At 42.4% G+C, this 23107-nt stretch overlaps 1 protein-coding gene across 1 annotated transcript; it reads left to right on the forward strand.

The window, feature by feature from the left end:
- Window positions 1–5954: 5954 nt before the first annotated feature.
- CD163 (CD163 molecule) lies at window positions 5955–21740 on the forward strand. The gene is made up of 16 exons (XM_032679824.1): window positions 5955–6024; window positions 8635–8949; window positions 10440–10748; window positions 12315–12629; window positions 13422–13733; window positions 14164–14481; window positions 15189–15503; window positions 16762–17076; window positions 17859–17921; window positions 18008–18322; window positions 18520–18555; window positions 18875–19012; window positions 19312–19407; window positions 19955–20038; window positions 21083–21235; window positions 21619–21740. Exons 1-16 carry the CDS (start codon window positions 5955–5957, stop codon window positions 21723–21725), a joined length of 3261 nt encoding a protein of 1086 aa, XP_032535715.1. The 3' UTR covers window positions 21726–21740.
- The last annotated feature ends 1367 nt before the right edge of the window (window positions 21741–23107 follow it).

The raw sequence follows: 23107 nt of genomic DNA on the forward strand, positions 1-23107 counted from the left end.
CTTAACCACAGGATACACTTCATTTCTCTGAAACTCAAGGTCCCTCCAGCACAGCCCTAGTAAGTGGTTTCCTTCCTAACTGCTTGTTTTCCTTCAGACAGCCCCATCTATACCTTAGCATTAAGTGTATTAGCTTCATCTCTTAGCTCCATCTGTGTTTTGTTTAAAGATAATGACAGTTCAAAGACATATATACTTACACAGCTCCAAAACAAGTTTTGAAGCAGTCTTATTGACTTTGGACCACAAGACATGCACTTGGGTGTTCTTATCTTCCTCACTTTCATATACGTACGGGACTGATGGTCTTAAGACCTGGAGGGAGCTTTTAGAAAGGTGTACAGCCTTCTGTACAAAAGGGTTCGTACTCTGAATTGAAACAATCAAGCAAGAGCTCTTTGTCTCTTAATTATGTTGCAGTGAGTGACATATTTTAAAATTCTAAGTTATAACGTGCAGCAACTATAAAGGTATAAATTTCACATAGATACAAGAGAACTGTGCCCAAAGGAATTGGAAGTAAAGATTACTGCTGCAAGTTGAAATCATGGTATAGGACAGTGTCTTGTGGGAGATATGCTGGCCTATGGATCAGATCTGGCTCTGCATTTCTGCAATAAGAGCCCATGTGGGATGAATTTGCACTAATGAGCAGTGCCTATGTGTGTGAAACCAGAAGTCAGATCAAAGAAAGAATGTGTAGGTGCTGAGAGACAGCATGTAAAACTCTCCCAGGAATACAAAAGGTCTGGAGATTCTCACTCCTGTGGATTCACAAGAACAGAAAAACTCAGAACATCAAGTTTCTCAAGTTTGGCAAGACCACAGCACATCATGATACCAGGTCAGTAAGTGTCTGAGTGTGAGGTAATAATGGGCCATACTATGTGAATTGTAATCTGCTATTAATAATAACAGCTTGGTTCTACTAACAATTTAACTAGTAAGAAGTGATCTAATAAACATTGATTGTGATATTTTTCTCCCCTGACTTTAAAACCTACCAAGAAAATTTACAATTCTATTTATGAAACCATCTTGTCCTTGCTTGCCTCTCTAGAACTAGCACAGGCTCATTAGTGGTTGCCTGCCTGAATCCCATCTGAACCTCATTTGACCAATAAATATTCCACTAACACTGCTCATTCTCCCTTCAGTGACCTGCCTAGTTTGCATCTTGTTGGTCACAGTGTAGGGGCGTCTGAGATTTTGCATATCCACAGGGCAGAGTCCATTGTCAAGTACCAGATGAAAATGCTACATGGTCACTATGGAATAAGGGGGTTTTGTCTACTCTACAGAAACCTTCTCTTATTTCTACAGCAAAAATAACATTTATTCAGAAAGTCTACTGTGATAATTCCTGAACAAGGGAGCAAGGGATTTAAGGGGACCGCTACAGTCATCAAGTCTATGCTTGTGTTAACCAAAGGAAACATGCCCAGTAATTCCTTTCAGTGATTATGATCTTGGTCATTACTACAAAAGTTTTCTTCTCTTACCATTTTAATTGGAAGCTTATTCCAATCTTTTCTGATTCTTAAAAGCCTCCTTGTGGCATCCAGTCTTACATGTCTTCACAGCAACTTTATACTTTTCTTCACATTATACTGTCCTTGTTCCAGTTAGTGTTAACCTGTCTCAAAATACTTAGAAGCAGAGCTTTGTTTTGTTAGGCTGACAATTTTTGGAAGTCTTTTCATTGCCCTTTGACTTTGTATTTACCTGATCATCCCTGAAGGCTTTCTTTGTATTGTTCCAACTCTAATAGATCATTTTGGTGAGCAAAGCATTGTGTTCAGTTTCTTAATCAAAGTATCTCAGAGTAGTTCTGGTGCTTGCTCCTTGATTTTCATATAATCATAGCATCATTTTAGTTGGAAAAGATGTTTAAGATCATCAGGTTCAACCATTAACCTAGCACTAAACCATGGCCCTAAGTGCCACATCTACACATCTTTGAAAAAAATCCATGATGAGTGACTCAACTGCTTCCCTGGGGAGCCTGTCCCAGTGCTTGACAATCCTTTCAGTGAAGAAACTTTTCCTAATATCCAACCTGAACCTCCTCTGGCATAACCTGAGGCCATTTCGTCACATTCAGTTGCTAGTTACCTGGGAGAAGAGACTGATTCCCACCTCGCTACAACTTCCTTTCAGGTAGCTGCAGAGAGCAATAAGATCCCCACGAGGCTCCTTTTCTCCAGGCTAAACAACCCCAGCTCCCTCAGGTGCTCCTCATACGACTTATGCTCCAGACCCTTCACTGGCCTCATTGCCTTTCTCTGGACATGCTCCAGCACTTCTGTGTCCTTGTCGTGGGCCCAGAACTGAACACAGCACTCAAGGTGTGGCCTCATCAGTGTTGAGTACAGGGGGACAATCACTTCCTTAGTCCCACTGGCTTTGATACAGGCCAGCATGGCATCAGCCTCCTTGGTCATTTGGGCACAATCCTGGCTCTTGTGCAGCTGGCCGTTGACCAGCACCCACAGGTCCTTTTCCACTGGGCAGCAGACATCTGCTGATGTCTTGGATCTCCTCTCCCCACAGATTCCCTGTGTCTACCTTCTGCACAGTAAGTAGTACCACAGCACTGTGCAAGGATGGCTGAGGTACGCATTCCCATTCTCTCCCATCCCTCTATGACTTTGCTTCACCTCTGTTTCTCAGATGATGTTTTCCCTGTTTCCTTTCCCATCCTCTAAAAGGGGCTGTATTGCTTCCTTTGTTGCTTACCCTGCATCAGTGAGCACGCCTGAAATCCTGCAAAGACCTCTGTGTAGTCTGTGTGATCCAAAGGAGCTTGTCAATGCTTTTTTTAGCCATCTCCACTACAACTTTTTCTAAGCAATCTTCCATTAGACAGCTCTGTATTCCCAGATTTGAAAGCTCTTTTAGAAAGTTTTTTACAGGCTACAAGAAAGGACTTGACTTTCTACTCTATATACTTCATATTAATGTCCATCGGGAGGGATTCCTTATGCTGCCATGGGGATGAATCCTGGAAAGTGTCGAGAATATCAGGAAGCTCATCATCTGCAGGAGAGAGAGACTGTAGGGACCCTGTGGGTACCCCTACACTGCACAATAAACAAGTAAACTCAAGCACTCTCGGAGCATGGAGCACCGTGACTCAGGTGACGGTTCAGTCTCTGCTTTAGGACACTTCAAGGAAAATATGATATAGAGGGAAATAATCATTTGCAGTGGGGGTGCAAGTAAATCTTGACACTGAACCCAGGAATCAGTCCCTGACTAACTTGTGTTTAGAACTGTAGACAGTGTTTTGCTGATTGCTTCAAAAATGAGATGAGCCTCTAACCACATCCTTCGTTGGTTGCTCCAGATGAAAACCCCAGAGTCTCCATTGTACTTGCTATCTTAAGTGAGTCTGTGTGAAAGCAGTCCCTACACAATTCCCAGCTGTGAGGTCCTGCAGCAAGAGTCTTCCAGCTACTCCCATGGGACATGCCATGAATGGTGAGCATGCAGCTGGGTTCAAAGCCATGTTATAAGAACATCCTCGTGCCTGCCAGTACCCTATGCTACATTTCTTTGCAAATGCAAAGCGGATGGCATGAGGAGAATCAGAAGATAGAATCCTCTCTTCTACCCTATTAATCTCTCACCATACCTATGATAAGAACTGGAGATTTCCTTATGAAACAAGGGTTTCAGTCACCTCAGGAAAGAGCAGAATTTCTGGATATGTAGACCAAGTTATGGCTTGGTGCTGGATTTTCTTCTGCTATTTGTGCAGGAATGGTGTCCCAGAAAGTCCCTCTATCCAGACGATGGATACTAGCAGCAATGCTGGGCTGTGCAATGATAACGAATGGGTTACTTTTCCATATAGGAAACATTTTGAGTCCAAGTCTAGTAGGAATATACCTTTAAGGTCCTTCACAAACTTTGCTAGATAGATAAGGCTAGATGACAGATGTGGCAGCATGTTGCCACTGAACTTGTCCTTGAAGAGATGTCTTCTCCTGGTCATTCAACTAGGAGCATGTCCTGTTGTCACTAGACATATTCAGGACTCCTTAAAGTCATCATGGGTAGTTTTTAGGAAGCCTCTCATGCCCATTGGGCATGGGGAAATCCATGCTGGCAGTCTCAACCTAAGTGAATACTGATCCAGATGACAAGCCTGTCTGCAACAGAAAAGAGAAGAAAAGGGGAGTACCAGAGTGTTCCCAGATGAGAATTCTGACTTCTAACATCCATGGGCACTGGCATGTACCTGGTTACTTGGACACAGCACTCATGAAAGAGGCTCTCGTCATCAAGGGCCTGTATGCTGAGAAACAAATCTTAATCTTAGACTTCCTGGAATGGGTTTTAAATGTCAATAAGAATTCAGTTGATGGTCCCTAATCAGTAAGGAATAGTGCTAAGTGAAATCACTGAACCTTGGTACAGGAATAGACATTATAATTACAATAGACATTACCTTGTCTAGCTCTCATTAGTACTTCTGTAGTGGGTTTTTCCTCAGCCTGACCAGATTTGTAATGGAGTGGAAGTAACTTTCTGTTTTTCGGAGGTCTGTATCAGGCAGCAGAAGCAGGATGCTCTGCAAGAGAAGGTCGGTCAGGAATTGAAGCTAACAGCAAACCAGGTATGAGGCAAGAACTTCACGAGGAATGCAGTCCCATAGTACCCGAACAATAAAACCAGAATAGGTCCAGCAACTGCAGCCAGGTTAATCCAGCAGCCCAGACAATGCAGACCCTAGTAAGGTGGCAGTCCAAGCCATAAAGTCAAGTCATCAGGTCAGGGTCATTATCAGCAAAGTTTATGGCTAGACCAAGCTTGGTTGCCCTGTAGCTCTAGTAGAGACCATAGGCAAGTGTCTGAGCTCCTGAGCAACTCCTAAGCAAAGAATGGGCAGCCTCTGGCCAGACTTCTCTCTGCTCTTCCTCATGCAGCATTTTCTGCAGCAGTCTGACCAAAGGTTACACTGCTGCAATATTATACATACCTTGAACAAGCAGAAAAAACCCAGTGAGAAGGGGAAGAGGTTGCAGAGCTTGGTATTCTAAGGACCCAATACTTTGGATGTTACTGAACTTGGGATTCTGGATAAACAGTAGATAAATGCCATCAGACAAAAGGAGTCTGTATTATCAGTGTTATAAAGAGGATTGTGTGTTTAGACTGATGTAAACAGCACTCTGCAACTTGTTCCAGTTGCCAGAATGAGTCAAGTAGCCACCATTTAATTAACAGCAGCTTTTATTTCCATAAATTCACCATTCTAAATTGAATGAATGAGTGGGTAGAACTACCAGCTATGGTCACCTGAAACAAAAAGAAACTCAGCAGACGAAACAGGACGTCCTGTAATTCGCATCCTCAGGAAGATGGTCTTTCAAGAACTTCTTCCCATAAAGTTTTGACTAATTAAGGAAGCCCTGAGAAGTACCTGACTTAAGACAGAGCAGGTAAAATTTTTTGCTCACAGAACTACCACTAGTGATAAACACTTCTGTTGATTGGAGAACAATTTTTCCCAATGAGATGGATAAGCTACAAATTCAGGGATTTTCTTTGCCTTTTTCTCTACTATGTGGTTCTGCACTTTTACATTCCTTTGTCAGGTCACAAATAACCACTTCGCGTACTGCTCTGCCAGTGCCATCAGTGTTGGTCCCGTAGTAAAACAACTTTGAAGATCACATCAGATGTGCAATCATCCTTCATATAAGGTCACAAGCACACTTTTCAAATTTTATTGGAAGTTTTGGTTCTTTCAGGTTTGAGATTAATCTATCGATAACGTCTAAAAAGGTGAACAATATTTCTATTGGTTCCTTCATGTAGTTCATGCTAGCACGTGAATCTATATATTTCCTCTTTTGTAGTCACTTGTGAGACACAGAAAAGCCCATGCAGAGTTTGATCTAGGTAATGCCTGAAGAGCAAAGTTTCATCTATTTGTAATCAAAATGGCAACAAAAGGACATCTTTCTGCTCCAGTGTTGTGGTTGCTTCTCCTCTCCATTCAGGTATCCCTGGGTAAGTACATACTTTATTTCACATAAGGCAGTGATATAGAAAAAGTATGTAAATTTAGTATAAATAGGTTGTTATTCTATCAGCCTCTAAGGCAAAGAGACAAGAAGGTGTTTAAATATGTTTCTGTCTTTGATTCAACCTCCTTGGTGGTCCTGAGATAAAGAAGCGTAAGCCATCTGTAAAAGTTTTGTATTTTACTGAGACATTCTCATAGAAATTCAAGTCCAAGTCAAGCTGTAATGGAAACAAGCTGGATATTCTTATTACTATCTTACCTCTCCTTCTGAACTGGTTGTAGACAGAATTAATAATTCCAGGTCTATGTTCAATATCAGTTAAAACGGTGTGGCTGTGCCCTGCGTGTCCAGTGGAATTTGACTGGGTAACACACCATCCCTTCAGTCACTCCTGTATATCTGTATCTTATTACCGTTTGTCTCTCTGCTCTTCTAGAGCTATATGTATATGTTTGAAGCTGGTAATGAGAGACAGATTTTGGAAATCTCTTTTTTCTCTCTACGCATGGAGGTGGCACCATAGCATTGTAGTTGTGCTTGCATCCCCATATGATGAGAACAAGACTTCATGGTTGATGCTTTGATGTAGTATGGCCCTGATCTTAAAGGTTCTCACCAGCTGTGTGGATGCAGTCACAGTTCATGCAGCAGGGAAGAGGAGGCACTCTTGACACACATTTTCACAATATGAAACGTTTTTATTTAGACATCTTTCTAGCAATGCTTGAGTGTCAACTGAGCTGTACTGTAGAAATGAGAGTGAGTTTTCTGCCAACTTCGTTTTAATGTCAGGGAATAGTAACAGACTGACTGGAGGATGCAAACAAGAGTAGCTTTACCTTGACACCATCATCAGCACCTACCACCCTCATCTCTGCTCTGGAAGTACTTGCACTCTCCATGCTTCTAAAGACCACTGACGTTCCCCAGGCAGGGGCATTGTACCAGCAGTGCAGGAGGCACAACCCTCAGGGAATGAGCTGGCAATCTGCTGAAAATCTCCTCTTAGGGCCTGGGTACAGGAATGCATGGCTCATTTTCATCCCTTGTCTATGAGGAGAACCGGGTCTTCAGCCAGAGCAAGTAAAACTGATGCCTTCTTACCTTACCCAAGCAGAACACCGAACCACTGAATTCAATGAAGGTACTTGTGGGACATGCTATGGCATGTGAGGAAATACAAAACAGTGTGTCTGTATGAATCATAAAAAATTCACAGTAGATTGATTACAGCAAATTATAGCTTTTATTAGGGAATATTTAAATCTGTTGATTGAGTTATGCTTGCCTCTGAATCCTCTTGCATGCTATTATATGTTGAAAACATCAGATATTGGATTATTTAAAAATTCAAGTGCAGAGAGGTCAATTAGCTAAGCTTGTTTTGCTCCTGGATATGGCTAATGGATATGGGTTATCTGATTCCTTTAAAAATGTATTATGAATTCAACTTTTCTTAGGATTCATTTATCTTTTAAATGTATAAATGTTTTAGCTAAGAAAACTCTTTTTTGGACTACATTCTTCAAATAGAGTGTGAGTTGTTCTCCAGAATATTTTTCAGAAGTCTTATAAGACTTACAGAAAGATTATGTTCCTTCTGAGACAACATGTTGAAAGAACAAAGTGATTTTCGAGTTATCTGAGGCTTGTGCTAGGTATGTGAGAGATGTTCTTATTCAGGAGACTTGACGAAAGAGGACAGTTTGCAGAAAAAATAGCTTTTGGAAGTTATCAACTCTCAGTCACTTGAGTAACAATTTTTTTTTTATTGCTAAATCAATATGATAGGCAGAAAATTCTGTGGAAGTCCAGCAGTGTTAGCGAAGAGGTAAAACCTTTGCCTATGTGAGGTGATCATGTGTCAAAGTCACATTGTCTGTGTCTAATAAAGCAGTGAAGAATCAGGCTACAGACCACATGAAGATGGAGGCAAAACTGCCTTCTAGTTGACTGCTGCTAATAGTTTAGTATGGATCAAGAAATGAAGCAGTGGTTAGTTACTGAAAGAAGTGGCTGCATTAGCACCAGTTCATGGGCTAAAACTGACATACTTGCAGCGCCTAGAGAGAAGAATTAGTTGACCTTACCATCCCTCTAGTAACAGGCCTGGACCCTCTGGTCTCTCTGGTAGCCAACTCCTCCAGTTATCTCTCTCCCAAAGACACACACACTTGGCTCACAGGTCAATTAACCCATGGGATAATCTAGCTTGATATACACTGGCAATCACATACTGACATGCCTTACCCTCGCCCACTCCAGTTGCTGGTGTCTGTTGTGGTGTGTTTTGTGAATCACACAGTGAGGACGTTACTCAGCATTTCCTAGCCCTGATAAGTCAGAAGAAGAGAAAGCTTGCCTGTCATTAGAAATAACTTAAATTTTATCTGTGCAGTTAGGTCAAATTTGTAAATACAGAGAAAGCTCCTTGCAAAAAAACCTTTGAGTTGAACTATTTAGAAAGGTGAACCAACTAAGTCTGATGTAAGAGTAAATTAAGAGCAATAATAACCTCATTAACCATATGTAACAGATAATCATGATCAGGCACTGTCCTTTCCATAATCTTGGTGTGTCTCTGTGCCTGAAGGTGCTGATGAATTGAGGCTGTCAAACGGAACCGGCCCCTGCTCTGGGAGAGTGGAAGTAAAACACGAGGAGCAGTGGGGAACTGTGTGTGATGGTGACTGGACCATAGAAGATGCTGAGGTTGTTTGTAAGCAACTACAATGTGGATCTGCTGTTCAGGCCCTTAATCGAGCTCCTTTTGGAGAAGGGACTGGACCAACATGGTTGTATCGAGTTGATTGCCGTGGTGATGAATCTGCTCTCTGGAACTGCACACATACAGGATGGGGTGCTTTTACCTGCCCTCATTACTTTGATATTGGAGTGATCTGCTCAGGTAAGAATTCATTCAGCCTTGTAGAATAGAAAAAAATACGAGGCTGGGATCAGACTTTGTCCTAGTACTGCCTCCATTCAGCCACAGAAAGTTGCACCAGCACTAAGTCTTCTACTGACTATATGTGCAAGTCTACTTTGCCTGGGCACAGCAGTGACATAGAATGGACTTATTAAATGCCATAGAAGAGAAAAAGAAAATATTTGTTTCTATCACAGCTCTTCCAGGCAACAGGACAGCAGTACTAAACTTCTCTATGACCAGGAATGGGAGCTAAAAAAGCAAGTGTAGATGGAGAAGCATGAAAATACAGTGTTATGCCATACAACTGCCTTTCTTCTTCAGATCTTCACATAAGCTAAGACAGGACAGTCTTCAATGGCAAACAAATCCAATACCTGGCTGCTTCTTCTGCAAGATGTTCTTGGTTTTGCTCTTCGGACAAAGCATGATTGCATGAGGTTTTTCCTTCCCAGCTTCAAACCTTACATTTGTCGGTTTTGATTTTTATAAGATTCCTGTCAGCCCATTAATACAGCCTGTCTAGATCTCTGAATGGCAGCTTTGCTTTCATGGTTATCTCCCTCCACCCCCCAAAATGATAATAGTGTACTCCATCACCTCCTCCAGGTTGTTGGTAATGTCACTGAGCAGAACGGGTCCCAGGAAAGACCCAACAAGTGGTATTCCACTTGCTGCCAGTCTTCAGGTAGAGTGCAACCCCCCCAGTCACAACTCTCTGAGCCTGACCATTCAATCAGCTGTTTAACCATGTTGTCCTTCCACCCAGACTGTAATATCCTAGTTTTTGGACATAAGAATATTGTGCAAGACAGCGCTAATGACCGTGCTAAATGTAAGGTAAATTACATGAGCTTTTGTCCCCTCATCCATAAATCCACTTTTATCAGACAATGCAATAAGGTCCCACAGCCATGATACACCCTCAGTAAATCCATGTTGACTCTTTCTATTCATCTTCTTGAGCCCAGAGATGTGTCCCAGGAGGATTTACTCCATAATTTTCCCAGGCACCAAAGTGAGGCTGATCAGCCTGTAGATCTTCAGTCTGTCTTTTTAGCCTTTTATGAAGATGGGTGCAACATTTCCTGTTTCCTCTTCCTGGAAAGAAGGAAGCTTTGGCTTCCTATTCATTTAAATAATGAAGTCTCGTGGACACACACTAGTAAATGGCTATTTATTTATCTCTTTAGGGGTTGCTACTTCTCAGTCTTTGGCAGATGTTCAAAGATTCCTTACTTCTATAGCTTTCCAAGGACTTAATATTTTCACATACTAAGAAATAAGCAATCTCATACACCATTTTCTTTCTTGTCAGTGGCATACGGGAATTGCCCCAATCATTATTTAAAAGTATCAGTGGTCCTCAGAGAAGTGACATGACTTGCCCATGAAGATACATGAATTATGAAATTAGGTCAGTACAATCAACCTTTGATGCTGGGTTTCTTGGTGTTTTTTTTCCACAGGCTTCTCTGGTCTACGTCTGACTGGTGGGGACACTGCCTGCTCAGGAAATCTGAAAGTAAAGCAAGAAGAAACTTGGGCTACTGTCTGTTTTTCACATATTGATTTCAAAACTGCCTCTGTTATATGTAATGAGTTAGAATGTGGCCAGGCGGTGGACGTCTTGAGAGGAACTCACTTTGGTGATAGACATGAACTGATCTGGCAAGAAGAGTTTCACTGCGTAGGGAATGAGACTCACCTTGCACACTGTCCCAGGAGCCTACATCACACTAACACGTGCTCTCATGATGCAACTGTTGTATGTTCAGGTGAGACTTTGGACTGGTGAACATAATTTAATTGTGTCCTATATGTCTTCTTCCTGTTAACCCACAGTTCAGAGCCTCTGCATACCCATTTCTGTGATCCTCAGGATTCTTGGATGTTTCCCCTATCACGCCTCAAGGGAGACCAGGACGTTACAGAGAGCAGCCCTGCCATCTCTCATTCACTCCACTGAGAGTCTACATTTGACATGGGCTGTTCTAATCACTTCACTACTGCACCAGAGGCAGATCTCAAAAGGGCTGTAATTTCTTTTATGCTATTAGAGACATGTACTCAATAGTGCTGAGAATTCTTTACACATCTTTCTCTTATAAATAAAAGGAGAAACGGCCAGAAAAGACAAGTAGGAATATGGAGAAATTAATTTATTTCCTGTGGTGACAGTGCATTTGTTAACCCCTGGCACTTCAGCTAATTAAAAAACTGGGAGAGGTATCATACCTCCAAAAGATTGAAGGAGGCACAAGTTACAAAATTCAGTTATTAAAAAAAAAATTGTCAGAGGCCTAGATGACTTTAGTTGTGATTGACAGGTAACATCACTTAAGAACTCCATATGGTCACGACTGCTGGGGGATCTAAATACTGCTAATGTACTGCCACCCCCTGCAAAAGTGAAGATTAGACCTAGCAAACACAGCTTTTTTTCTGAGGCCACAATTTCAAAGGGGTAAACTAAGCATGGGGCAGAGCTTCTGGCAACACCCTGTCACTAAACCAGCCTGGATAAGGACTGCAGTTCATGTCTGTTTCCCAGTCAAAGGGCTGCAGTCTGTTTCGAGACTGCCTTGGACACTGTCCCACTGGCCACGGTGATCTGGAGCACTGGCTGGGGAGCTGTAGCAGCCAAAAAGCTCAGTTAAGGTATCTAACAGGTCCAGATACCTTGGCTCCTGTCTCTCTCTCTCCAGAGTCTCTGCTCAGAGCTGAAATCCAGCTCTCATTGGGGATACTATGCAAGGACCACGTAAAGATAGGAAGTAACAGTGTGAGAAGGCAGAGGGACTACATGGGGCTGGTAGCAGCACACCATAGTGCTACCCATGCCACACTTAATTTATTGTGAATATGTTGATGAGTATGGCCTGTTGTGTTCAGAGCCTTATGCTGGGACATGGATAAAAGCTCAGAATTACACACTGTAGTTGCTGTTTGCTGGGAAATATGAGATGACCGACTACTGGGAGAGAGAGTGCTACTGGTAGCACTTATTCTGAGTTTCTCACAAGCAAGGTAGTGCCAGAACTGCCTCTGCAAGAAACATGTTGCAAGGTAGCAGCAGTACTGGGGGGGGGGGGGGAAGCATAGCAGAAAAGGAGAGATTGAACTTAGAATCAAAAAGCTTTTAGTCATGCAGTGCAGGCTACAACATGGACAACACAGACTTTTTTTTTAAGACCTGGCTTATCAACAACCTGCTTTCCAATAACCTGAGACACAGTGAGTGACAGTTCCTTGCAGCTACTTTGTTGCATCTTACAATTTTCAGTGCAATAGCACAAAAAAACCCAAAAAGCAACAGCTAAGTTCCTTTATTCTTCCTTCAGGCTATGGCGGGTACAGGCTGGCAAATGGGAGTACCACATGTTCAGGGAGAGTAGAGCTTCTTCATGGAGGCACATGGGGAACCCTCTGTGACTACCTGTGGGATTTACCAGCTGCCAATATCCTCTGCCAGCAGCTAGACTGTGGAGTTGCCCTACTGATACCAAGTGGACAGTCCTTTGGGAAAGGAAATGGATCTGTCTGGAATGGCACATTCAGCTGCAAGAAGAATGACTCACTCCTGAGAGACTGTCCTGTGAGTGAGCTAGGTCATGATGAATGCCCTGCTGGAAAAGATGCTCGTGTGGTATGCTCAGGTAAGCAGTGGAAAGGTATAAGAGGAGAACTGAAAAACGCCTTCTTTGAGGAAAGATACCAACCCAAAATTCAGAGGGAGTCTGTGGAGTTATGTTCCATCTTTTATCTGCTGCTACAGGAGTCAAGGTTGCACTTCATCTGTACCACAAGGTTGCTCTCTGTGAAAGGCTCCTAGTGTCAGGGAACAGCAAGAGCAGGGCTGCTCCACAGGGTGGGATGAGCTGGGGGCAGAGAGTGAGGACAGCACAGGCAGAGTCCTTACCACCAAGGCACAGTCTAAAGCATCTGCAGAGAGGACAGAGGAAGGTACTGGTATAAGTTCTATGGACAGTCCCAGACAAGTCAAAGCAATCAATCAAATGTAGGATCCAGCTGGAGAGAACAGCCAGACATAGCAGGAGACAAGACTGGAGACAGTTACACCTGCCATGTACTTGAGACAAGGAACTGAATTCCTGGTCCAGGTTTAAGTGAGGCTTGGACCAACAGTCTGAGGATGCATAGCTGTAGGCCCTAGGTGAGGCTAGTCCAAACAATTAAGGTCTCAAAACCTAGTGCCCTGATTTTAAAAAGAGCAAAGGGGACCAGATCCTGATTTCTAGTCATTCTTCTAAGTAAAACAGGGTGGACTGAAGTCTAGTTATGAGTGTGGAAGTTCCAGTGGCCCAGTGAAGTCATTTTTACCACTGAATGATAAGGAAAACTCATTCCCATTTCCCAGTCACTTCCAGGTTGTGCCCAAGAGCACTTACAAATGTAAAGTTTCAGTACTCGCTTTCTCTTACATTCAGGGTGTGCAGGGGGCAGGTTGGTGAATGGCACCACATGCTCTGGCATAGTGGAGATCCGCCATGAAGGCACGTGGGGAAGACTCTGCCACTCCCACTGGAATTTGCAAGCTGCCAGCATTCTCTGCCATCAGCTGAACTGTGGCTATGCAAAGTCAATCCAGATGGAAGACCATCTAGCAGATTGGAATGGGCCTATATGGAGAGATGCTTTTCACTGTGAAGGGACAGAGTCCTGCCTGTGGGATTGTGCTCAAGTGACTTTGGGCAATCCAACCTGTTCAGCCAAAGAAGCAGCCACTGTAATTTGCTCAGGTAAGTCAGAAGTGCCCTTTAATGGGCAGTGCAACTTCAGACCAGAGCAGTGCTGGTGATCTCAGTCTCACAAGCAAGTCTGGTATGTCAGCCTGTCTTTAATACTCTTTCCTTTCTTTTACCCCACCCCTCCAGTCTTCTGTTTCAGCATAGAAACTTGATTTAGTAGAGGGATTCACATTGTTTAGATGTGCCTGACTCCCCACAGGATCTAATCTCTGAGCTGAGGAAGCCTTTCTTGCTTCCTATTGCAGACTCTTCTGTACATGAAAGCAAAGAAAGCCCTAGCACAGGCAGTCTCCTTAATCAGTGGTGAGAATTAATTTTTTACCAACATAGAAATTTGTCTTCCATATGTCTCCTGCAAGTTATCCATACTACAGTAAGAGCAGCAGATATTCAGTGTATTTTCCAACTCTCTTGAGCCTAGGTCCTGCTGAATCACTGAGACTCTCAGGTGGAGAGAGCCGCTGTGATGGGCGAGTTGAGATCTCACTCCATGGTGTGTGGAGCAGAGTCCTGGACGATGACTGGGACATTAAGGACGCTCAGGTGGTATGCAGACAGCTCCAGTGTGGAACTGCTGAGAAAGCCTATTACCTTCCAAATTCTGAGCGAGGTATGGGTCTTATTGGCTTAAGGAGTGTCCAGTGTACTGGAAATGAGACTCAGTTGATGCTCTGCAAGACCTACCAGTATCAGACAGTGCCAACCGGAGTTTCTGAAGACGTTGGTGTGATTTGTTCAGGTGAGTTACCGTGTGAAAGGCACAGAATGTTTCCTAGGGTTGGCTCCAGGCCACCCTGTTCTGTGGTCTCAGCAGATCTTACATATGCATGAGTCTGAGCTTGATAGTTAACGAAGCATGTGTAATTTACATAATGCTTTCTTCATCTAAATTTCTTAAAGAATTCATCTTCCAGAATCAAAAGGAAATATTAGAATAGAGAAGCCATAAGATCACTAATTTGGCCATGATTGCCACGCATTCTGATTGATATTTGAGAATTAAATAGCTTTTATTTTGTGACATTTCTATATTTATAGATACCTGCAGCCTTTCTAAAGAATATTACAACTGTTTCTACTCTTCTCTGATTTTGTAACCCATCTGTAACAGCAACTGTCTCTGTCTGACTAAACGAGTATAAATAGAGAATAACTTCTCTGGCTTTAGAAGATAAAGTGACCTCTGCATATACTCAGTATGATCAGACACTCCTCCTTGTTTGCAACATCTCACAGGAATTATTCAAACATTTACATGATGGAGGAGTAGGCCTTTCCCTTTACACAATTTTAGCCTCAAACAAGTTTGGCCTAAGCAAGGATAGCAGAAGAATTGTAATATAACAAAAACATGATGTCTTAAAAATATTTTAAAAAGAGAACCATTCTGCTGACCTGTGCATTTTGGTTGTCTTGCAGCTTGACAACTGCCTTTTCCTCCTACAGGTAGCAGACAGATCAGGCTGGTGAATGGAACAAAGCGCTGCACTGGGAGAGTAGAGCTTTATCATGATGGTATCTGGGGCACCATCTGCGATGATAATTGGGATCTATCAGATGCTAACGTTGTTTGCAAACAACTTGGATGTGGACATGCCATCAAGGCATTTGTCTCTGCTCACTATGGCAAAGGGTCAGGACAGATCTGGCTGGATGACGTGAATTGCACTGGGGCTGAATCTGATCTCTGGGCATGTCCCTCTAGGGCATGGGGCCAGCACAACTGCCAACACAAAGAGGATGCTGGAGTCCTGTGCTCAGGTGTGTTTGGAAAACCCTTTTCTGAGCTTGTGGGTTCAAACGAGGGTTACATGAAAGGGAAGCAGTGAATAGTGGAGACTTGCTTGGACAGCCTCTTGCTGTCTTGATTACAAGCGTAGTTGGTCAGCATATCCTCTTGGTCCTACCAAGATGCAAAGGGTCTACAGAAGTCCATATTTTGCATCAGCACACACACACACACAAAATGTGTGTGGTGTGGTGGAATATTTGGGGAGTAAATTAGAGGATTTTGTAAAGATTTCCACAGCAAGGTGCTGTGCGCCCATTACAGTCAGTTGCAGCTCACCCTGAAGCCAATGAAAACAACCCACCGTGCACCAAAGCATCAGAAAATCAAAGCAGATTATGGTGGCTCTGCTCATGCATATTTAAGACAGAGTGGCAAGTTGGAAGAGAAAGGAGGAATGAAAGAGAAGTGGAAAAAGATACTGATGGGAACATGGCTGGAGATATGGTTTCCATACCAGACGAGGTATGTCTCTCAGAGGGCTATGGCCTGTGGATAATTAACACTGGAACAGGTATACTCCTGAAAGGACTGCAGGCTATGGAGGACCCACACGGGTTCAGGTACAACACCTGAAGGGAGTGCAGCCTGTCAGGGCCCATGATGGAGCCAGTACAAACTCTGAAGGGACTGGAGCCTGTGGAGCATCCATGCTCCACAACACAGGTAGAACCAATACAGGCAGTTAGCACTGTAAAAAAAAAAAAGAGATTATATACACAGGCAGGAAAAAAATTCCCATGTCATAAGAAGTTTGTGGCACTGAGCATCCCAAGAGATGAGAGACACTGTTGGCACTCTGAATCAGAGCCACAAAGGAGCAGAAAATAACTACTCCCCTCTAATGCAAGAAGTCCTAGCTGCATATGCAGAGGGTATCTGAGCACCACTGAAGTGAGTGCAGACAGATCACTTAAGTTATGCCCTATACTAGTTGTTCTGAATTTTAGGTTCAAGTATTCAATACTACTGAGGGAAGAGCAACCACAACTACATGACAAAAATGCCTACTGGCCCTTTGCCAATCAGCACATATTGATTCAAGCTCTGGATCAGGATTAGCTGAATTTACTAAGTCAGTGGCCAGCAATCAATAGTATGAGGAAGACCAAATGTCTTTTACTATAAAAGCCCTAGCATATGGTAATACATATCTGGATTTCACTCAGCACAGCCAAGTTCCTAGAAGAATCAGGCCCTCTAATTCCATTTTTATGTCTCCACTTCCAGATTACTTGGCTCTGAGGCTGGTGAATGGTAATGACTGTGCTGGGCGTCTAGAAGTTTTCTACAATGGGACATGGGGGAGCGTTTGCTCCAATCGTATGACTCAACTCACTGCAGTAACTGTATGCAAACACCTGGGCTGTGGAGATGGAGCGGAAATTGCAGAAGATTTCAAATATGGCAGAGGTTCTGGGCCCACATGGTTGGACCACATTGAGTGCACTGAGCAACATAGCTCTCTCTGGCAGTGTCAGTCAGACCCCTGGGATCCTCAGTCATGTGATAACCGAGCAGAAGAGACCCACATTTCTTGCACTGGTAATCAGAAATACATTTGTATAGAATTGCCCAGACATTAACCTATGCAGACATATAGGGACATTGCAGTAATTTCCTTATGTTTGCTTGTTATATAGTATACATTATTTCTAGTTTCATGCAAATGGTAGAAACATTTTTGTCTACATCCTTGACGTAAATGAGGGAATTAAAATTACATGATTGTCACAGAGTGCAGTTACCCAGTGGAAATCCTACGGGATTCCCCAATAGGATGGTGCTGTTGCATATTTTTTAAGCAAAAATCTATGATACACAAGTCACCCTGTGAGATCTGAGTTAGGATCAGACTTCTCAAGAAGTCTAGAGGCAGGTATGTGTTTCTAAATGCATGGAGGCATATCAGTGCACATGTACATACATGTACACATGTGCATGCTCATAGCCATGGATAAGTGCACAAATCAGTTTGGCTCTAAAGATTCACTTCTAATGCCTGCTCTTGTGACAGTATTTCATACCCCTGGGTATGAATATCTATATTCATATACATTCACTATAATATAAATGAATTCTAGATGACATTCGGATATCCTGAAAGGGATTGCAGCTGCCTCATGTGAGAAGAAAGAAAGCATAGCCAACAGGAAGATTATTTTACTTACAGCAATAGCCAAACAGCAATCCATCAAGAACTAAGCAGGCCACACATGTATTTCAGGAAAAAATTAACTTGATGGTTAATTTTCAGGCAATTTACACTCCCTTACTTTTTTTCAGAAAACAATTAAATTATTTACTTCACTATTTAAATTCTGCAGGAAGAAAAGAGGCAACATCTCCAACCACTTTTGCTAAGTGTCCAAACTCTACAAGGTGTTCAGGTACTTTGACCTCTTTGTTTTTCCTTATTCATCTCTCTGAAGCTTCCTGCTCTTTCAGTAAAACAGAAGGTTTCTGTGTTTTGCAGACAGGGAGAAGTTACGAGTCATAGGAGGAGAGGATGAATGTTCTGGCAGAGTGGAGATTTGGCACCAAGGTTCCTGGGGAACAATTTGTGATGACACCTGGGATGTGGCAGATGCTAACGTTGTATGCAGGCAGCTGGGCTGTGGATCTGCTGTGTCTGCTCTGGGTGAAGCTGCCTTTGGGGAAGGGACTGGTCCCATCTGGCTGGAGAAGGTGCACTGCAAAGGAACAGAGCTGTCTCTTTGGGACTGTCCTGCCAAGCCTTTGTTTGGCAAAAGCTGTGATCATAAGGAAGATGCTGCTGTGAATTGCTCTGGTTAGTGACTGGTCCTTTACTACACAGATCTGGGAAGGAGGCAGATAGAGGAGCATTACATCAGCTGTACTTCCCAGTGACCAGCCCTTTCATAATTTTGACTGCAGGAACACACAAAAGACATGACTTATGATAAAAGATATGACTGTTTTTCACACTTACCTCTTCTTTAATGTGGACTCACTTTCCTTTTGCAGGTACGACAGAAACAACAGCATTACCCACTAGAGCAGGTAAATTCCTTCTTCCTTCTTCCCCCTTTCTTTCTCTCATCGACTGACAGTTTAACGTCCCTGATATTGCCTAGCAGGTAAATCAGCAGTTTATTTCAGCTCACCAGAAAGCATCTCCTGCAGCCTTTTGTAAAGGAAAACCTAATGGCACTATCCCCAGCTGCCGAATTTTACCTGCTTGAGCAGGACCCACAACTGGGCAGCAGGTGACCTGCCTCACCCTGCTAGCACGGGCACAGGGTAGAGGAGCAGCTCTCTGGAGGAGAGAGCTCTCTGGGACATCTGATTCATTTCCTGTTCCTTTTCCATTTCCATTCAGATCCCCCTCGCCGCCCTGCAACAGATAGCACGAGACTTTCAATGCCTGTCATCCTCTGCATTATCCTGGGGACCCTTCTCTGCCTGGTCCTTGCCATTCTTGCTAGACAGATCCAACGTGCCAGGGCACAGCAGAGAGGTGAGTCCCTCAGGACTGGTATGAAATGCCTCCTTGACATGGCTGGCAAGTGTTTAGTTGCCTGGGGAGTTTGAGGGGAGGGATGACTGTGATGAATTGCATCTGTTGCCACACCAAGATTTTCACTCGCTTCCTGGCAGTGAAGTGGCCCAGCAGTGCTTATCCTCAGTCAGTACATCTTGGCGACTTTCTAGGTACCAACCTGGCCATGCAGCCCCTTTAGGGCACTTGTCCTTTTCAAGACCCCAACCTGAGCATGAGCAGAGACTGTGTGAGTGATCATTACCTTTTACTTTCAGACTCCAGACTATCCTATGACCCCTTCTCCGAGGCTGTCTATGAAGAGATTGATTATAATCTGATGAGGGAAAAGCAGGTCGTGACTTTCCTCTCAGGTCTGTGTGTCTTGCTCTTCTCAAGGGAAAGCTCTTTTTGGTGCCCCCGACCCCTGTCTGATACTTTGTAGCTCCCAAATCTACTGGAAAATTAAAAATTTCTAGATTTGAGGAGAGGAGTTTCCTGCCCAGTGGACTCTGCCAATTCCTCTCCTAAGGACAATTTGTTTTGTGCAGCCATAGACCATAGATCAGTATAGGTCAAACAAAACAAACAAACAAAAGCTTCTTGCTGCAATTATTTAAAGCAGGGACAAATAAAGGAATAATTTGCATCTCTCTGGCAGCAACTGTGCCCCTGTAGGCTTCCTCCTGTGGATTGCTTTTCTCCCTTTGTGGCTTGTCTCCCCCATGAGCCATGAGAGTGTTATGGGACCCCTGAGGGATTCTTGGTTATTCCACTGTAAGCCTTGCAGGAGTAATGCTGACTGCCAAAGAATCTGTTGAACTTGGATGGTATTACCTTAGCCTGCTCTTTTTCTCATGATGCAGTCTTAGCAGTTAAGGAGAGTTTAATCTGATACCACATTCTTTCTCATTTGCCTAGATTCTTATTCAGAGAGTTCAAAAACAAAGTCACAGTTTTATAGAGGAGACAATGATGAAGAAAATGGTCCTGGAGCAACTCAAGGTAATGATCATACAAAGAAAGAGATCCCAGATCAGGGTAGTTTTTAATTCCAAAATTTTCATTATTAGTGATTAAAACTTTTTCATTGCTGCACTCCATGTGCTAGTGATGTTTTGATGTGAATCAAAATTTTCTTTTTAACTCTTGTGGTGGAAGAATGTCATACAATCTCATATACAAGTGCTAGTTTTCTCTTCTATATGAGAAGTTTGAAATAGATGTTTGCTGATACTACTGCACACTCCACAGGATCCAGTCACAGGAATCCAACAATTTGATAACTGCTTCTCCCAGAAATTTCAACGGTAATAGCTTGTAAACTATTGCTTTATTTCTGAGAAAAATGAGGAGAATTAAGACAGAGGAAAGACATGCTCCAAATAAGAACACTGGTATACAATTTGAATAGGTTAGGAAATTTTAATCCAAGAGGTCTGAAGAAAATGCAGATTCCCAGCTGAGGGGTTTGGTTTTGTTTTGGGGTTTTTTTTAAATTTGAAATAGCTGAAGGAGAGCAAGTGTTTGAAAAAGAGCTGAAATTTCCTAGAACTGATCAAAAAGCTCCTTTAGCTGCTGCCTGGTCTCCAAGAGATCAACTTCAAAAGGCACAAGCAGTTTTGGACCTCAGTTGCCCATATATCAGACTCTGCTGCATCATGTCCTTAATTTTATTGCCCATTGCTTTTTTAATATTGATTTTTTTTTAGTTAAAAATAAATTAAAAACTTTTTCTTACTTGTTTTGAAATGCTTATAAAGAAGATAATTACTCCAAATAAGATCTCTTTTTCTTATTCAGATTGAGTATTGATTGTTACATAAAAAGTAAAACAGGAAGGCTTTAATTTATTTTCATGTTTATACACATATTATTTTAAGTATATGTATATACCATAAAACTGTGAAAACTAACATTTTCTGAGGGATGGATTCCAGTCAAATACAGACATGTCAGTATTAAAGCCTTGTATTGCTGGATCATCAGCTACTGCTTTCTCTAGTGGAAGAACTCTCCCTGTTATAGCTAATACCTGTACTGTTCCAGAGATCTTTCTACTGCCTGAAAATGCCCTGGAAAATGACTATGATGATGCGACAGAAGCTCCTGGACCTAAAGATGCTTCTCTTTACGGGCAGAATGAACAGGAAATCATTGGGAACCCTGGAGAAAGTGACAGAAACAAGGATTCACAGACAGGTGAGGCTAGAAGAGCAATGCTGTTAGTTTTCGTAATCTATAATTACTGTATTGAACTCAAAGATAATCAAGGTGGAAGGTACCTCAAGGGATTAGCTAGGTTTTATGTAACCACTATCAGGAAGAATTGCCTTTACTAGCAGTGTTTAAAGTCAGATCAGTAATCTGTTTTCTGGAAACAGCTAGCTTGATCTTTGGATATGTGTGCATGTTATCAGAAGGCAGAATGACATAAGCATTTCTCAGGTCTTTCACAGTCACTCATATCTAAGGTTCTGATTTCTAGAGGAGACAAATGACAGCTGTGCAACCATATAAATGGGTTTATACAATACAGAGTGTGCATTTATCTATCTCAAGTGTTCTTCCCTTCATGTTTTCAGACTGGAGTCCTAGTATGTTCCGAAACAGGACCCCTGAAGCTGGGAGATCTTCATCCCCTGCTCTTGAAGATACAGGCTATGATGACATTGAAGAGCTGGGATGCTGATAGAGACTGCTGAGCTGTACTGACCACTTTTGGAAATAAAACTCTTTTCATAAAACGCTAATTCACTGCTAGCAGAACCAGAACAACCTACACTTAGGATTAGTTTACATAAATTCGGATTATTTGTAGAGAAGTGATTACATACTTATAAGATAAACAAACATGACTTTTAAGAAAATCTTTCAAATTTCCCTTATAATTTCTTGTTGCCAAGACTGCCTAGACACTTTTTGCTTTTATTTCTAAATATTGTAGTTGCAATTATTTTTCTACTGAGTTAATCTGTTAAATTATGATATTTTCTTATTAGAAACTGTTCAAAGATCTCTTCTCAAATTTATGCTTTTCCTCCCAGATACACGGGACACCTTTCTGGGGATTATTATGAATGGAGAATGAACTGCAAGAAAATAATCAAAATTCTGTTTCATCCAAGTCTTTGAAAAAGGAATTCTTGCTGATTGCTTCTGCAACACCATCAGCAAGGCCTGACAGGCATGCTGTGAGAGATGGAAGGAGAGAAACGCATACATCCATGTGATTTAACTGCATCATGCTATCTACTTTCCTGACTCACTAACAGAAAAACTGGGAAAGTAGAAATAGAAAGTGTTGGCAAGGAACAGGAAAAGGCAGCAGAAACTGACAGGGGCAACCAATTCTATGGCAGAAAAAGGTGTGGCAGAAATTTTATCCCTGTCAGAACTGCCTACATAGGACAGAATTTCTCCTCTCTGGTGGCACCAGGCAGTGACCAGGAAGAAGGAAACCCTGGAGCCTCAGAGATGGCAACAACTGATGTCATTGACATGATCCATTTAAGCCGACTATTCCCCAGGTGACTGGGGTATATAATCCTCCCTGGGATGAGTGGACTGATATTGGGAATGTGCTCACACTGTTAAAATTTGTAGCCAAACTCTTACAACATTATGGTTGCACCTAAATGGGACCCGCACAAGGTCATTTTTGGGATAACTGGAGTAATTGTATTGAAAGCATATTAACAGAACACTAGATTAACAAAAGATGTAAAGTGGCTTAACTGTGGGATCTATCAAGCAAAATTCTTATTTTGGGGGATGAAAACAGATGCACACAGAATTACGTATAAGTAACAGATCACTTTGATTTATTAAATCAGAAACAACTAATCATTCATTGAGGCTAAAGAGCAGGATGAAAACCAAGAGAATCAGGCTAACACCAAGCTCATTACAAATCTATCTTTAAAGTTTTTTAAAAAATCAGGTACAAAAGGAAACTGTTGTTTGTGAGTGGAGTTACAGGTAGCACTGCTTGTTGCAGTCTGTGTAGCCAGCTGTGTTAGTGTCCTGTGTGTATGTACCTATGAATCTCTCTGGGACACACACTCGGGCTCT

This window comes from Chiroxiphia lanceolata, chromosome 2 (genome assembly GCF_009829145.1).
Source record: "Chiroxiphia lanceolata isolate bChiLan1 chromosome 2, bChiLan1.pri, whole genome shotgun sequence".
Classification (NCBI taxonomy): Eukaryota; Metazoa; Chordata; class Aves; order Passeriformes; family Pipridae; genus Chiroxiphia; species Chiroxiphia lanceolata.

Bases quoted from the DNA above. Each gene is read 5' to 3' on its own strand.
- CD163 (XM_032679824.1), top strand. From the start codon at position 5,955: ATGGCAACAAAAGGACATCTTTCTGCTCCAGTGTTGTGGTTGCTTCTC. The intron at 19,013-19,311 runs GTGAGTCCCTCA...TTTTACTTTCAG, and splicing joins TGCCAGGGCACAGCAGAGAG to ACTCCAGACTATCCTATGAC. The intron at 21,236-21,618 runs GTGAGGCTAGAA...TCATGTTTTCAG, and splicing joins AAACAAGGATTCACAGACAG to ACTGGAGTCCTAGTATGTTC.